Consider the following 16,224-nt stretch of genomic DNA (forward strand, 5'->3'; position numbering starts at 1 on the left):
AGTTTCTTCATGCTGTCATCAAATAGATAAATCTAGAGGTAAATTATTAGCTTGCAAAATCCCTCTCTCTCTGATGTGTGAGAGGGGAAGTGACTATAGTAGTAGTATGGACAGGAGAGGGAGAGAAGTGACAAGTGGAATGTGAGCTAGCAGGCTTATCGAAAAAGTGACTGAGACTAGGCTCCATCTACACTGTATGTGTAACATGGCAGACAATTATAATGACTTCCTGTTAATAAATTAGTTTGAAGCAAAGGTATGTGGCAAAATAGCTGAGCTTTAAAGAGAAAGGCCTTGCTAAGGTACCTTATATGAGGAATTAACAACACTGTCCAGTATTCTTTAAAAATGCAAACCTCTATGCTTAAAGAGAACCTGTCAGCAGGATTTAGCCCTATAAACTAAAGGCATGGCCATAATGGCACTGTGATTCTGATTAATCTGATACCTCATGTGAAGGGATCTGATCAGTGGCTGCTGACTACTCACCTTGTGAAGTTTTCATAAAATGATGGCTTCTGTGCTATGGGGCGGGACGTGAGGGCAGGGTCTTCTTCTGGTTTTCTGCCACCCCCCCCCCCCACCACCACCACCGCCTCCTCTGCTTCTTGTTCCTTTTTAAAATTCCACACCATGATTTTGTGGGCGACGCTTGCACTGTGCCTCTACTTGGTAATAAAGCTTCTCTCTGTGCCTCCTCATACTAATACAGACCTCATGTGCCTCCTGCTGACATACTGTATGCTGCTGTGGTGGTGTTGCTGACATACTGTGTGCTCCTGTGGTGGAGTCGCTGACATATTCTGTGCTGCTGTGGTGGTGTTGCTGACATACTGTGTTCTGCTGTGGTGGTGTTGCTGACATACTGTGTGCTCCTGTTCTGGAGTCGCTGATGTTCTCTGTGCTCCTGTGGTGGAGTCGTTGACATTCTCTGTGCTCCTTTGGTGGAGTCGCTGATATTCTCTGTGCTGCTGTGGTGGAGTCGCTGACATACTCTGTGCTGCTGTGGCAGAGTCGCTAACATACTCTGTGCTGGTGTGGTGGAATCACTGACATACTCTGTGCTGCTGTGGTGGCGTTGCTGACATATTGTGTGCTGCTGTGGTGGTGTTGCTGACATACTGTGTGTTGCTGTGGTGGATTTCCTGACATTCTCTGTGCTTCTGTGGTGGAGTCACTGACATTCTCTGCGCTCTTGTGGTGGAGTCGCTGACATTCTCTGTGCTGCTGTGGTGGAGTTGCTGACATTCTCTGTGCTGCTGTGGTAGAGTCGCTGACATTCTCTGTGCTGCTGTGGTGGAGTCGCTGACATACTCTGTGCTTCTGTGCTGGAGTCACTGACATACTCTGTGCTGCTGTGGCAGAGTCACTGACATACTCTGTGCTGCTGTGGCAGAGTCACTGACATACTCTGTGCTGCTGTGGTGGAGTTGTTGACATATTCTGTGCTGCTGTGGTGGAGTTGCTGACATACTCTGTGCTGCTGTGGTGGAGTTGCTGACATAATTTGTGCTGCTGTGGTGCAGTTGCTGACACCCTCTGTGCTGCTGTGGTGGAGTCGCTGAAATACTCTGCTGCTGTGGTGGAGTCGCAGACATACTCTGTGCTGCTGTGGCAGGGTCTCTGGAGGGGCATGTGTACGTCATATGAGTGGCTGATGTATAAGAGAGAGAAAGACAGTCTGTGTCTCTCTGTCTCTATGAAGAGGAACATACTTGTGCTTCGGCGTGACCTGTGGGCAGGTCTTTTGTTGCTGATCTAGCCTAGAGCACCAGGATAGGACGCCGCCTACAATCCTGTCCCGGAGCACAAGCATATCATTAACTCAAAACTCCAAAAACACCGATTACACAACAACCACAAGATGGATTTCTTCACCCCAGGTATCATTTTAATCAGTGCAACAGCCCTACATGACAATGCCTGTAGTTTACTTAGCAAAATCCTGCTGACAGGTTCCCTTTAAACACCATACCACAAAACTTTCATTACTGTGCTGTGAACCAGGGGTACTATTACTTTTAAACCGTGCATGTTATGCATAGGATAATTTTAACATGAGGGAAAAATATTATATGATAAAAAAATATATACAAAATATGAGTCTGTATATAATGCTCACTCAGTTTATGTAGATTTTTATTTATTTTTTTATGAAAACCAATGACATATTTGGGTAACTGTAATTTTTCTTACTTCTGCCCTAAATTATCTGTTATGTGGAAGTATTCATTGTAAGAATTAATCACGTGTTTCTATATCAAGATTCCCACATGACAGATTTGCGGTTAATACAATTGGGGATTGTATGTGATTCAAGTTGTCTTTAACTAGATGTATTGTGCTGGCTTTTGTAACATTTCACCACTTTGGATGAGACTGAGTCAGCACCCTGCATATTAAATATGTTTTGCAAATAAATAAATTATTGACTCTGCACTCATGAAGTATTGATTGCAAATTGTGATATAATTGTGCAAATGAGCTTTGATTTTTCTGGCAGCTCTCCGAGGACTCGCTTCAGATGGATACAGAAACACTATGGGCCTGGTGCAGATGCCTGGGCCATTGATAATGTTATTCTATCTTCAGGATGCCCTTGGATGTGTTCCGGACACGGTATATGTGAATCAGGCCACTGTATGTAAGTTCTGAATAAAGATAGCTGATGCAGCATATTTTCAACTGTCCTTTTAGAATTCAATTGTAATTTACAGAAAAATAATATAGCTAATATCTAGGTCTGTTTTTTTTTACTTTACTTCCTGTAACTTTTCAAACGGGACATTATCAAGAGGGTGACTCTCCCATCTTGAAATGGGACATCATCAGGGGGCAGCACTGCGGTCACTTATTACATCTTCTATCACCGCCACGACACTTCTTCTGTAACTGCTGCCCCACAGATTCTCTCACTGCCGCCACACCGCTTCTGTCTCTGTCACCTCTTTCAATGTAATATCATCAGGGGGCAGTGATTGAAGCAGGGTGACTGACAGCAATGCCGCCCCATAGCTTATTTTACTGAAACGAGACATCATCATGGGGCGGTAATTGAAGCAGGATGAGTGACATTAGTGCCAGCCCACAGCTTCTGTCATCATTTTGAAACAAATCATCATCAGGCTGGTCTGCTGTCACTCACACTACTTCTACCACCGCCCCCTGATAACGTCTCGTTTTAGAAAAATAAGCTATTGTGCGTCACTGCTGTTGCTTACCCTGCTTTTATCTCTGCCCCCTGATTACAACTTGTTTCATTGAAAGGAGCTCTGTGGTGGCGGTGAAAAAAGCTTATCTCTGCCTCAATCACAGCGATTGATTTTGGATGTCATCAGGGGATAGTGGTGAAAGAAATTGTGATATGTGACCGCAGCGCCACCCCCTGCTGACATGCTGTTTATGCCACTTGCCCAACACCCTTAGGGTCAAGAATGCAAGTGAGAGTTGGCTGCAGGTCACACATGACATAACAACCTTGCGTGAGCCCCCAGTGCCTTCATCGCTGGAATTGCTCTGGCATCGGAGGTGAGTATGGGCTGTTGATATTTTATAAATGTAAATTTAGCAATTGAGTAGGGGTTTTCTGTCTAGAGAACAATCTCTTTAAACCTTCTATTTTCTAGAGGTAAAGGAATGCAATTGTCTTCAATGCAGGCTTAGGTGTAAAAGCTCATTAAGAAGATCTCTGTACCATGGGCATACCCACCATGGGGCAGAGGGGGGCAGCTGCCCACCCGTAGAAGCAGGGACGCACGCCGCACACCAGGGCTGGTGTCAGCACCCGGCGCACCCGGGCAAATGCCGGGGCCCTGAGCAGGCGCGGGGGGGGCCCTCACTGTCAGCGCCCGCTCCCCCCCGCTTGCTCAGGGCCCTGGCACCCGGCTCAATACTTACTCCTCCCCGTGCCTCCACAGCAGCTCCTGCATCCTCCACGGCTGCTGCACTGTGACGTCTCAGGTCAGAGGGCGTGGTGACGTCTTTACACCGCGCTCTCTCCTGAGCAGTCACAGCGCAGAGCAGGAAGACGGCGGCGACGCTGGAGTCCAGAGCTGAGCAGCGGCAGCAGGTGAGATGTGAGGTGAGTATTTGATTTTTTTTTTTTATTATTATTGTATGGAGGCCTGTGGCAGTATAAGGGAGGGGGGGTGAGGTGGGGGTGTGTGACATCCTGCTTGGGGCATTATAAGGGGGCGGGGGTGGGGTGTGACATCCTGCATGGGGCATTATAAGGGAGGGGGGTGTGACATTCTGCATGGGGCATTATAAGTGAGGGGGGGTGACATCCTGCATGGGGCATTATAAGGGAGGGGGTGTGTGACATCCTGCATGTGGCATTATAGGGAAGGGGGGCTGTGTGTCATCCTGCATGGGGCATTATAAGGGGGGGTGACACCCTACATGGGGCAATATATGGGGGGGAACAGCCTGCATGGGGCATTATGTGGGGGGAACAGCCTGCGTGGGGCATTATGTGGGGGGAACAGCCTGCATGGGGCATTATGTGGGGGGGAACAGCCTGCATGAGGCATTATGTGTGGGGAACAGCCTGCATGGAGCGTTATATGGGGGCCAGTATTCTGTATGGAGCGTTATATGGGAGCCAGTATCCTGCATGGAGCGTTATATGAGGGCCAGTATCCTGTATGGAGCATTATATGGGGGCCATTATCCTGTATGGAGCGTTATATGGGGGCCAGTATTCTGTATGGAGCGTTATATGGGGGCCAGTATTCTGTATGGAGCGATATATGGGGGCCAGTATCCTGCATGGAGCGTTGTATGAGGGCCAGTATCCTGCATGGAGCGTTATATGAGGGCCAGTATTCTGTATGGAGCGTTATATGGGGGCCAGTATCCTGCATGGAGCGTTATATGGGGGCCAGTATCCTGCATGGAGCGTTATATGGGGGCCAGTATTCTGTATGGAGCGTTATATGGGAGCCAGTATCCTGTATGGAGCGTTATATGGGGGTCAGTATTCTGTATGGAGCGTTATATGGGGGCCAGTATTCTGTATGGAGCATTATAAGGGGGCCAGTATCCTGTATGGAGCGTTATATGGGGGCCAGTATTCTGTATGGAGCGTTATATGGGGGCCAGTATCCTGCATGGAGCGTTATATGGGGGCCAGTATTCTGTATGGAGCGTTATATGGGGGCCAGTATTCTGTATGGAGCGTTATATGAGGGCCAGTATCCTTTATGGAGCGTTATATGGGGACCAGTATCCTGTATGGGGCATTTTATGGGGGCCAGTATACTGTGTGGAGCAATTCGCCGGTTTCTGAGCTATTGTGGAATTTACAATAGATATCACTCATGTAATGTAAGAAGTGAAATCTTTGCATTGTACTATATATATATTTCTCTTCGGTATCTGTGACCATGGCTTGCCCCCGCCTAGTTTTGATCCTGGGTACACCCATGCTCTGTACTGTCCATTCATATATTGGTACATTTTAATACCAACACCCCTAAACCATCAATTTTCCAAACTGAATAACCCCAAATTTGATAACCTGCCTTGGTATTACACTCCACCCATTTATTTAATAACTTTCCTTTAATAACTTTGGTTATTAATATCCAAAACAAATCTGTTGCATTACTGATGCCAATGGAAGCAAATAGACCCCATTGATTATGGGGTCTGTCTGGATTCCATTATGTATCAGTTTTAGAAAAGGTAAAGAAAATTTCTGCATGATGTGCTTTTTTTTGGACACATAACAAGAACTCATAATGACATCATAATAATCACTGGAGTCCAGCTGCTATTTTTTGCATCAGTTATTCCTAAAAGTGTAATAGTTTAGCAAGATGTGTGAACATAGCCTAAAATAATTTTCACCATACCATTACTGAGCAAAATCAAGTATATCAAAAGCAATATTACCAATACCTCTTTATAAGGGTAAATCATACTGACATATTAAGACCACATGGTAACACCACATAGGGACCGAATAATGCCACCATAATCATCATTACCAAAGGTCACTGCAGCATGACCAATATCACCATCAACACTAGAGTGTAAAAGACAAATAATACCTCCAGACCATGACTACATACAGTATAACCACCATATATAGTAGTTCCACCATACTGAGAATCAACAAAAAACACTGTACTAAGATTTATATTACTGCCATATAATAACCATATAATGGTACATATTAGTTCTACAATAATAATCTACAGACCATATACAGTGTGTACAGAAAGTATTCAGACCCCTTTAAATTTTTCACTCTTTGTTCCATTGCAGCTATTTGGTAAATTCTAAAAAGTTCTTTTTTTTCTCATTAAAGTACACTCTGCACCCCATCTTGACTGAAAAAAACAGAAATGTAGAAATTTTTGCAAATTTATTAAAAAAGAAAAACTGAAATATCACATGGTTATAAGTATTCAGACCCTTTGCTCAGACACTCATATTTAAGTTACATGCTGTCCATTTCCTTGTGATCCTCCTTGAGATGGTTCTACTCCTTCATTGGAGTCCAGCTGTGTTTAATTAAACTGATAGGACTTGATTTGGAAAGGAACACACCTGTCTATATAAGACCTCACAGCTCACAGTGCATGTCAGACCAAATGAGAATCATGGGCTCAAAGGAACTGCTCAAGGAGCTCAGAGATAGACTTGTGGCAAGGCATAGATCTGGCCTAGGTTACAAAATAATTTCTGCATTACTCAAGGTTCCTGGCTGAGCTCCAGAGATGCAGTAGGGAGATGGGAGAAAGTTCCACAAAGTCAACTATCACTGCAGCCCTCCACCAGTCGGGCCTTTATGGCAGAGTGGCCCGACGGGAGCCTCTCCTCAGAGCAAGACATAAGAAAGCCTGCATAGAGTTTGCTCAAAAACACATGAAGGACTCCCAGACTATGAGAAATAATGGTCTGATGAGACGAAGATAGAACTTTTTGGTGATAATTCTAAGCGATATTTGTGGAGAAATAGAGTCACTGCTCATCACCTGCCCAATACAATCCCAACAGTGAAACATGGTGGTGGCAGCATCATGCTATAGGGGTGTTTTTCAGCTGCAGGGACAGGACGACTAGTTGCAATTGAAGGAAACATGAATGCGACCAAGTACAGAGATATCCTGGATGAAAACCTCTTCCAGAGTGCTCTGGACCTCAGACTTGGTCGAAAATTCACATTCTAACAAGACAATGACCCTAAGCACACAGCTAAAATAACAAAGGAGTGGCTTCAGAACAACTCTGTGTCCATTCTTGACTGACCCAGCTAGAGCCCTGACCTAAACCCAATTGAGCATCTCTGGAGAGACCTGAAAATGGCTGTCCACCAACGTTCACCATCTAACCTGACGGAACTGGAGAGGATCTGCAAGGAAGAATGGCAGAGGATCCCCAAATCCAGGCGTGAAAAACTTGTTGCATCATTCCCAAGAAGGCTCATGGCTGTACTAGCTCAAAAGGGTGCTTCTACTCAATACTGAGCTAAGGGTCTGAATACTTATGACCATCTGATATTTCAGTTTTTCTTTTTTAATAAATTTGGAAAAATTTCTACATTTCTGTTTTTTTTAGTCAAGATGGGGGTGCAGAGTGTACTTTAATGAGAAAAAAAAGAAATTTTTAGAATTTACCAAATGGCTGCAATGAAACAAAGAGTGAAAAATTTAAAGGGGTCTGGATACTTTCCGTATCCACTGTATATATAGACAGTACTGGTAATTCTAGAAACTCACTGGTGATGTTCTTGATGATCATTGTTGTTCACTTTCTCTTTTTCTTAATAGTTTTTTTTTCAGTTTGATATTTCATCTTTGGCTGATTGTTTTTATACCACCCTCCTGACATTCCCCTATTACTATAACCATCAATAGTGACCAAGATACTCTTTGCCAACACATTGTAATAATGCTTCTCTCTGTGCCTTCTCATAGTAATAATGCTGTGCTCTTTGCCTCTTAATAGTAATATTGTTCCTACTGTGGCTCCTCATATTAATGATGCCCCTCTCTGTGTCATATCATAGTAATAATGCCTCTCTGTGTGCTTTGACATAGTAATAATGTGCAAACACTGTGCCTCTTCATAGCAGAAATTCCCCACTGTGTCTCTACTTGGTAATAAAGCTTCTCTCTGTGCCCCCTCATACTAATACAGACCTCATGTGCCTCCCCATAATAATGCCCCCTCCGTGCCTCCTCAAAAAAGTAATGCCTCTCTCTATACCACCTCATAGCAAGGATGCCCCCCTTTGCCTCATCATAGTAATACTGTCCCCTGCACCTCCACATAGTAATAGCATATGCTCATAATAATAATGCCCCCTCTGTGCCTCCACTTAGTAATAATGTCCCCCTTTGTGCCACTACATTGTAATTAAGCCCACACTGTGCAACTGCATAGTAATTATGTACCTCTCTGTGCCACCACATAGTAATAATACCCCACTATGCCACCAAATAGTAACACCCCACCTCCCCTTCCCATTTCAGTCCTTCTTTGCCCTGTCAATGAAAACAAAATAAGCTAAAAGCTCCATCAACCTGCTCCCATGATAAGTGGTGATGATCTTCATTTCCTCCTTACTGCAGTCTCCGGCTTGCCGCAGGCATCCCCCCAAGCCTTGGGCAGGCCAAAGGCCAAAAACAGCTGCCAGCATGAGAGATGAAGGAGAGAGCCGATGGCTCTCTGCTCTGCGACACTGCTGAAGACATGGATGCCATTAAGTGTTGCAGATCAATGTGTCATACTGCAGGACTGCCCCATCTGGTATTTTTCAGTATTGCCAGGTGGACAGTCCAGCTGTCACCTAGCTCCAATCTGTACATTATTTTCCTGGTTTTGAACACACCCCAAAGGCAGAGAAATGTCTACTGCAAATGTTCCTTGCTTGTCTGAAATAGTATTTTTGTTAAGCTAAACAATATATTTATATAGGTTATTTATATATTTGCCTCTTTTAACATGTTTTTAATACCATACACAAATCCTAACATTTCTAGGTGTGACCGGGGCTTTGGAGGTTCATACTGTGTTCCACTTGTTCCTTTACCTTCAATTCTCAAAGATGACTTTAACAGGAATCTACATCCAGAACAGTGGCCTGAAGTGTATGGTGCAGAAAGGGGAAATCTTAACGGAGAAACCATTAAATCAGGGACAGCACTTATCTTTAAGGGGGTTAGTACTTTTTATTGATTTGTCCATATCAGTCATCTGATCCTCTGTGTTCTCTTCTTATATATCTTAAAAGTTTATATTTTCATCACCAAGTGCAATTGAAATCAAAATGATTCAACCCCCGTTGCAAATTAGGTTTATTAGCAAAATCTACAAACTTTCTGTTGTTTGCAATGAACCATTTAGAAGAACAATTTAAATAACTGAACACAACTAATATAACAAGTGGTTACTCCAAATTCAACTCAAAATGCCACTTGATGACTACTGCAGTCTCAGCAATATTCAACCCTTAATGACAAGCATCTCTAGTATTTTAGTGGAGCACCCTTTAGCAATTATGCTGCAAATATGATGCACAGCCAAGCACCAGTTTTTGGCTGCGCTCCTGAATAAATCTAATTTACAATGTGGGTTGAATAATTCTGATTGCAACTGTATAATTACTATTATTCTTGTAAGGCCTCATTCAGATGTTAGTCATTTTTCCTGTACACAAAAAACTGGTTTTCTTCAGTGTTTTGGATCTGAGTGTCTCTGAGTGGACCTGAGTGTCATCATCTGATTGTGTCAGCTTTTACCATCATTTTTTTACCATTAGTTTTTTTCTCGTGTGTAAAAAAAAAAACTGATGGAGGTTTCTTAAGTTTCTCCTATCAAGCAGTTTGTGAAAAACTGACTCCACATGGATGGCACATGGATGACAGTCCGACTTTCTCATGACCCATAAGCTTGCATTGGCGAGTTTTGATCTGTGACTTGGATCAAAATTGGATATGTCTCTTTGTTTGGGTGCGGACCAGTTGGTCGGCAAAAATACACGGATATGTTAACAATCTGTAAAAAATACCGGTAGAACTCATATGTGAAAAACTGATGTCTAATTGAGCCCTAAATTACATTCATATTGCCAAATAATTATTTTGCCAAGTTAGAACATATGCAGGAATTACTATCTTGAGCAATTTATATCATGATTTTAAAGTCTTTTTGCTGTAAGTACCCTAATAATACTGAGATATAAAATGTGAGCTTCAATTATACGTTTAAGGTATACTAGATTAGCATATTAATAAAAATACTGGTATTTGGTGCCAAGAAAAAGAAACATCATCAGAAAAAAAGAAAAATATTCTAATATTCTAGTCATGTTATTACACTGCTACCTATAACTATTTTTTTTATCTACAGGAAGGATCCAGAATGCTTGTATCAAGAGATCTGGACTGTGCCCACACACTATACATTCAGTTTTCACTTAAATATATTACTAAAGGTAAGAATTAAAAATCTAAATGTCAAAACTTGTTAGCATTTTGTCACATATTGCAAAAACAACTGACTGGGAGCCCACTAGTAAAAATCAGGCAGATCATAGGCTGCTTTATCAGAGCTCATACAGTGCTGATGTATTAAGATTGGTGGCATCCAGACTCTGGCCAGCACACAGCTCTGTCCCATGATTAATTCCTGTTCTTTATCTCTGTATCGACAGATGATGTTCATTTATTTTATAGGTCTCTAAAGAAAGTATGAAGCCGGTTAAGGATCTTCATAGCAGGCAGATGCCTCCTGTCTCTCCAAATATGTGTTTCAATAAATGCAAACCTTATTGTACTTAACCCCTTCCAACCAGGCAGTTTCCAAGTTTTGTGCTTTCAACTTTTTCATTTTTAACATTTTTAAGTCGATATAGCTGTATCTGGGGTTTTTTTTGGTGGAGAAGAGTTGTAGTTTTGAATGATATCATTAATTTTACCATTCAATACACTGGAAAACGAGAAAAAAATGCAAGTGCTGTGAAATTGTGCAAGAAATTGCAATTTTGTTTCATATAAATTTTATAAAAACACGTAACATGAAAGTAAGGTTAATAATATAATTTTCTATATAAAATATTCAGTTTTACTCAAATTAGCTGATGCACAAATATATATTCCCCACATCAAAAACTAGTTCATCTAGTATTTCATATGACCTCCATGATTTCTAAGGACAGCACCAAGTCTTCTAGGCACGGAATGAACAAGTTGGTGACATATCTTTTTCCATTTTTCAAGAACAACCTCTTTTAGAGGCTGGATGCTGGATGGAGAGTGATGCTTAACTTGTCTCTTCAGAATTCCCAATAGGTCTTACAGGTGCATCTCAATAAATTAGAATATCATCAAAAAGTTAATTTATTTCAGTTCTTCAATCCAAAAAGTGAAACTCATATATTATATAGAGTCATTACAAACAGAGTGATCTATTTCAAGGGTTTATTTCTGTTAATGTTGATGATTATGGCTTAAAGCCAATGAAAACACAAAAGCCACTATCTCATTAAATTAGAATACTTTATAACAACAGCTTGAAAAATGTTTTTAAAATCCGAAATGTTGGCCTAGTGAAATGTATGTTCAGCAAATGCACTCAATACTTGGTCGTGGCTCCTTTTGCATCAGTTACTGCATCAATGCAGCGTGGCATGTAGGCGATCAGCCTGTGGCACTGCTGAGGTGTTATGGAAGCCCAGGTTGCTTTGATAGCAGCCTTCAACTCATCTGCATTGTTGTGTCTGGTGTCTCTCATCTTCCTCTTGACAATACCCCATAGATTCTCTATGGGGTTAAGGTCAGGAGAGTTTGCTGGCCAATCAAGCACAGTGATACTGTTGTTTTCAAACCAGGTATTGGTACTTTTGGCAGTGTGGACAGGTGACAAGTCCTTCTGGAGAATAAAATTTCGATCTCCAAAAAGCTTGACGACAGAGGGAAGCATGACGTGCTCTAAAATTTCCTGGTAGACGGCTGCGCTGACTGTGGCCTTGATAAAACACAGTGGACCTGACTCGCCCCCTGGGCCGTGGGGCACCCGGATCCGGGCAATAGGGGAGCGATGGGGGTAGTAGTGGCAACCCGGTTCCGTGGCTCAGGGTGGTCAGACCAGTGGCAGTCTTTTAGATGTTTTAGATAATGTCCGACTACGCCACCCGTGGATTGCGGTAATCAGGAACCGCCGCTGCAGGGCAGACCGCTGGGGCCGATGATGTATGCAGCTGGGATGGTGTGACTCCCCACGGGAAGAGTGCGGCCCCAGGGCAGTGTAGTGGATGGTGGGAGTGATGGTGGTGGGAGTCCCAGTACTGTTAGTGCTGGAGGAGCGAAAGAGCACACAGACAACGTACTGCAGTCCAATGTCTTTTACTCACAGTTCAGGTACTCCGGGTCACTTCTGTACAGGTAGTGACCGTCCGAGCCGTGCTGCGTCCACCAGGTGAGGGGCTCGGTCAACTCCCAGGCAGCTCAGGAATATGGCACAGGACCCACTTCCTTCCTTTCTCTGGCCTGCCTCACTAGTGACCCACTTTTGTCCAGCTGCCGCGGACTTGTGCGGGTAAACGTGGGCCCCGTTCTCCGCTGTCCTATATGGTGCCTTCCTAGCAGGTTTGATGAGGTGTCGCACCAATAAATGATCACGACGTCCGGTCTTTGGCTGAGGGTAGTTTCTCCTCCACCAACTTGGGATTCGGCACCCTTAATCTGCCTGACTCTTCACCCTGTATTCTCGTGGGTTCTTAGGGTCCCTTCCACCTTCTTGTTCCTGAGCCCTTCTGTTTCTCTGTCTCTTCTTCTCCTTTTCTGTTCCTTCCTGTTCCTTTCTGTTCCTTTCTCGTGGAGCTGGGATGAGACTTAATCACAGCTCCCTTTCACCTCCTCTCTCTCTCTCTTCCACTCTCTCTTCCTTGGCCTCTCTCTAGGCCCACTCCTGAGTGGAGCTCCTACAGAGCCTCCACTCCCGGTCTTCTCCTCTGACTGACTGAACAGACTGAACTTCCCCCAGAACTAAGATGGTGCCCACCTTTTATACCTCCCTCTCACCATGAGCCCAGGTGACCAGCAACCAATGGGCTCCTTCCTACGCTCAGGAACCAACCCCTATCTGCCCATACAGCACTGGGTATTCCAACCCCATCCCCACTCCAGCCAGGGACATAGTCGGTCGTGCCTGCACTTCTGTCTAGTGGGAGCACCGTTGAGCTGTCCCTCGGAAATGGGGTGTGTGTGCTGTATGCAGCTAACTGAGCCCTGGTCCATACTCCATCCTTACCTGGGAGTGGAATACCACACCTCTGGCAGAGGTGCAATACCCCTGTAGCGGCCGAACCCTCGGGGCGCTACAGACCTACACCAGCAGATGACATGGCTCCCAAAACTTCACACTAGACCTCAAGCAGCTTGGATTGTGAGCCTCTCCACTCTTCCTTCAGACTCTGGGACCTTGATCTCCTAATGAAATGCAAAATTCATCTGAAACCAGCACATTGGACCACTGAGCAACAGTCCAGGTCTTTTTCTCCTTGGCCCAGGTAAGACACTTCTGGCGTTGTCTATTGGACATGAGTGGCTTGACACAAGGAATGTGACACTTGTAGCCCATGTACTGGATATGTCTGTGTGTGGTGGCTCTTGAAGCAATGATTCCAGCAGCAGTCCATTCCTTGTGAATCTCCCACAAATTTTTGAATGGCCTTTTCTTAACAATCCTTTCAAGGCTGCCGTTATCCCGGTTGCTTGTGCACCATTTTCTACCACACTTGTTCCTTCCACTCAACTTTCCATTAATATGCTTGGATACAGCACTCTGTGAACAGCCAGCTTCTTTAACAATGACCTTTTGTGGCTTACCCTCCTTGTGGAGTGTGTCAGTGACTGCTTCTGGACATCTGTCAAGTCAGCAGTCTTTCCCATGATTATGGAATCTACTGAAACAGACTAAGGGACCTTTTTAAACTCTTAGGAAGACTTTGCAGGTGTTTTTTGTTAATTATTCTAATTTACTGAGATAATGACTTTTGTGTTTTCATTGGCTGTAAGCCATGATCATCAACATTAACAGAATTAAACACTTGAAATAGATCACTCTGTTTGTAATGACTATATAATATATGAGTTTCACTTTTTGTATTGAAGAACTAAAATAAATTAACTTTTTGATGATATTATAATTTAGTGAGATGCTCCTGTATATTAGGTTCAGATCAGGAGATTTACTTGGCCACTATTTCCTTTTCACTCTGTTCTTCTGAGATGTAAGGGATTGTGCACATATTGCAGATTTGGTGTTTTTGGTGCATTTTTGCCATGCAGATTTGCTAGCAAAACCTGAAGCAATCCTGATGCCAGCAAAGTGAATGAGAAACCTGAAGTGTTATGCACACTTTGCTTATTTGTGACTTATTTGTGACTTTCAGATTTGGTGCAGAAAATAACCTGCAGAGTGTCAATTCTCTGTGCATTTTTCACTATTGACTTCACTCAAATCAGTAAAAAACACAGGGCAAAAAAGCATCAAAAACACAGAAAAATTCACGTTTTTTTCAGCTGCGTTTTTCCAGCCAAGAGCTGCGTTTTCCCTGCCAAGAGATGCAGACGTGGTGCATAAATTTTACTCAACATCTGCACATAGCCTAACAGTGGCCTTAGATGTCTGTTGTGGATGTCATGGTGGAATTGTGCACGTCTACCAATGGCATGGAGGGATGGTAGCATCTTCTCTTTTAATATAGGGCAATGCATATGTAAATTCATAATACCATCAATGAAATGCAACTTGCCAACAACAGCAGCACTCATGCAGCCCCACATAAGGACACGGTCGCCACCATGTTTCACATGCATTTTTCTTTGTACTTCTCACCTTTACGACACCATACAGTTTTGAAACCATCAATTACAAAAAGATTTATCTTGGCCTCATCCTCCAAAATATAGAGTTCCAGTAGTCTTAATATTTTTCAGCATGGGTCCTGGAAAATTGTAGGGGAGCTTTTTGAGGCATGGGCTTTAGGAGAGGGTTCTTTTGTCAATGACACCCATACATGCCTTTTGCTAAAGTTTTTTAGCTGAAAAGTAAAGCTCTGCTGGTCTTCTTATAGCCTTCACCTTTCTTGTGTAAAGAAATTATTTTCTTTCTCAGGTCTTGTGACATTTCTTTCCCATGTGGTGACATTGCTGACAGCATGAAATGGGAAGGGGTGTTTGCATTGTTAAATAACACTCTTTTTGGGCTCTTTCACACGTCACTGTTTGTTTCTACACATACCGGAGAAACTGACACACGTAGACCCATTCAAATGAATGGGTCTGTGTACATGTCAGTGTGTTTCGATGGACCGTGTGTCCGTGGGCAAAACACGCTGACATGTCCATTTTTTACATGCTGCATGGGCCGCAAAACATCCCACACTGATGACACTTACCGCCGTGTGGGAATCAGCTGTACAATTTGCGCTGTTCCCAAGCGTTGGGTGCTGAATGATGCCCACATCATTGTCCCCTGCTTGCGCTGCGATCAGCGCTAACAAGGGACAAAGTTAAGAGTACTATTCACCTCCCGATGTCTCCAAAACCTTTAAAAATAAGAATAAAGTAAAAAAATCATTATACTCACCTGTTTTGAGGCGACCACACACTCTGGGGAGCAGAGAAGAATGACTCGCTGCAGAGAGTGGGCCCCTTCACTGAACTCACTGAGCAGTGTCCTGCCACTCATTGAGCTCAGTGCAGGGACCCGCTCGCTGCAGCGAGTCATTCTTCTCTGCTCCCCAGCGTGTGCGGTCACCTCAAGGCAGGTGAGTATAATGATTTTTTTATTTTATTCTTATTTTTAAAGGTTTTGGAAACATCAAGAGGTGAATACTATTCGCAACATTGTCCCTTGCTAGCCTGATCGCAGCACAAGCAGGGGACAATGATGAGGGCAGCATTCAGCAACAAGTGCTTGGGAACAGCGTGAACTGTACCGCTGATTCCCAGTTGCTGGTATGTGTGATAGTGATACGGGACACGGTTGCCAAATGTATGCCACACGTATCACACACACGAACACGGATATCTCCGGTACTGATTTTTCCAGTGCCGGAAATATCCGAACATGTGAAAGAGCCCTTATAGTGAAATGTCTGCTGGACACATGCTTTGCTCCTAAAACTTTCATTGGGTGTGTACTCATTCTTGCAACATGGTCTTGAGTGCATTTGTTAGGAAACTTACTTTTTTGGGTGTG

General features: G+C 43.5%; 1 protein-coding gene across 6 annotated transcripts in view; it reads left to right on the top strand.

Annotated features, from left to right (window-relative positions):
- Positions 1-16,224, top strand: part of RELN (reelin) — an 895,263-nt gene that overhangs the window by 792,423 nt on the left and 86,616 nt on the right. For all 6 annotated transcript variants that reach the window (XM_073652257.1, XM_073652259.1, XM_073652258.1 and 3 more), the window contains 3 exons: positions 2,504-2,644; positions 8,997-9,174; positions 10,366-10,450. In XM_073652257.1, the coding sequence (XP_073508358.1) occupies positions 2,504-2,644; positions 8,997-9,174; positions 10,366-10,450 (404 nt within the window). The remainder of the gene's footprint in view (positions 1-2,503; positions 2,645-8,996; positions 9,175-10,365; positions 10,451-16,224) is intronic.

This window comes from Phyllobates terribilis, unplaced genomic scaffold, assembly GCF_046119375.1.
Source record: "Phyllobates terribilis strain yellow unplaced genomic scaffold, ASM4611937v1 Scaffold_11__3_contigs__length_659146591, whole genome shotgun sequence".
Classification (NCBI taxonomy): Eukaryota; Metazoa; Chordata; class Amphibia; order Anura; family Dendrobatidae; genus Phyllobates; species Phyllobates terribilis.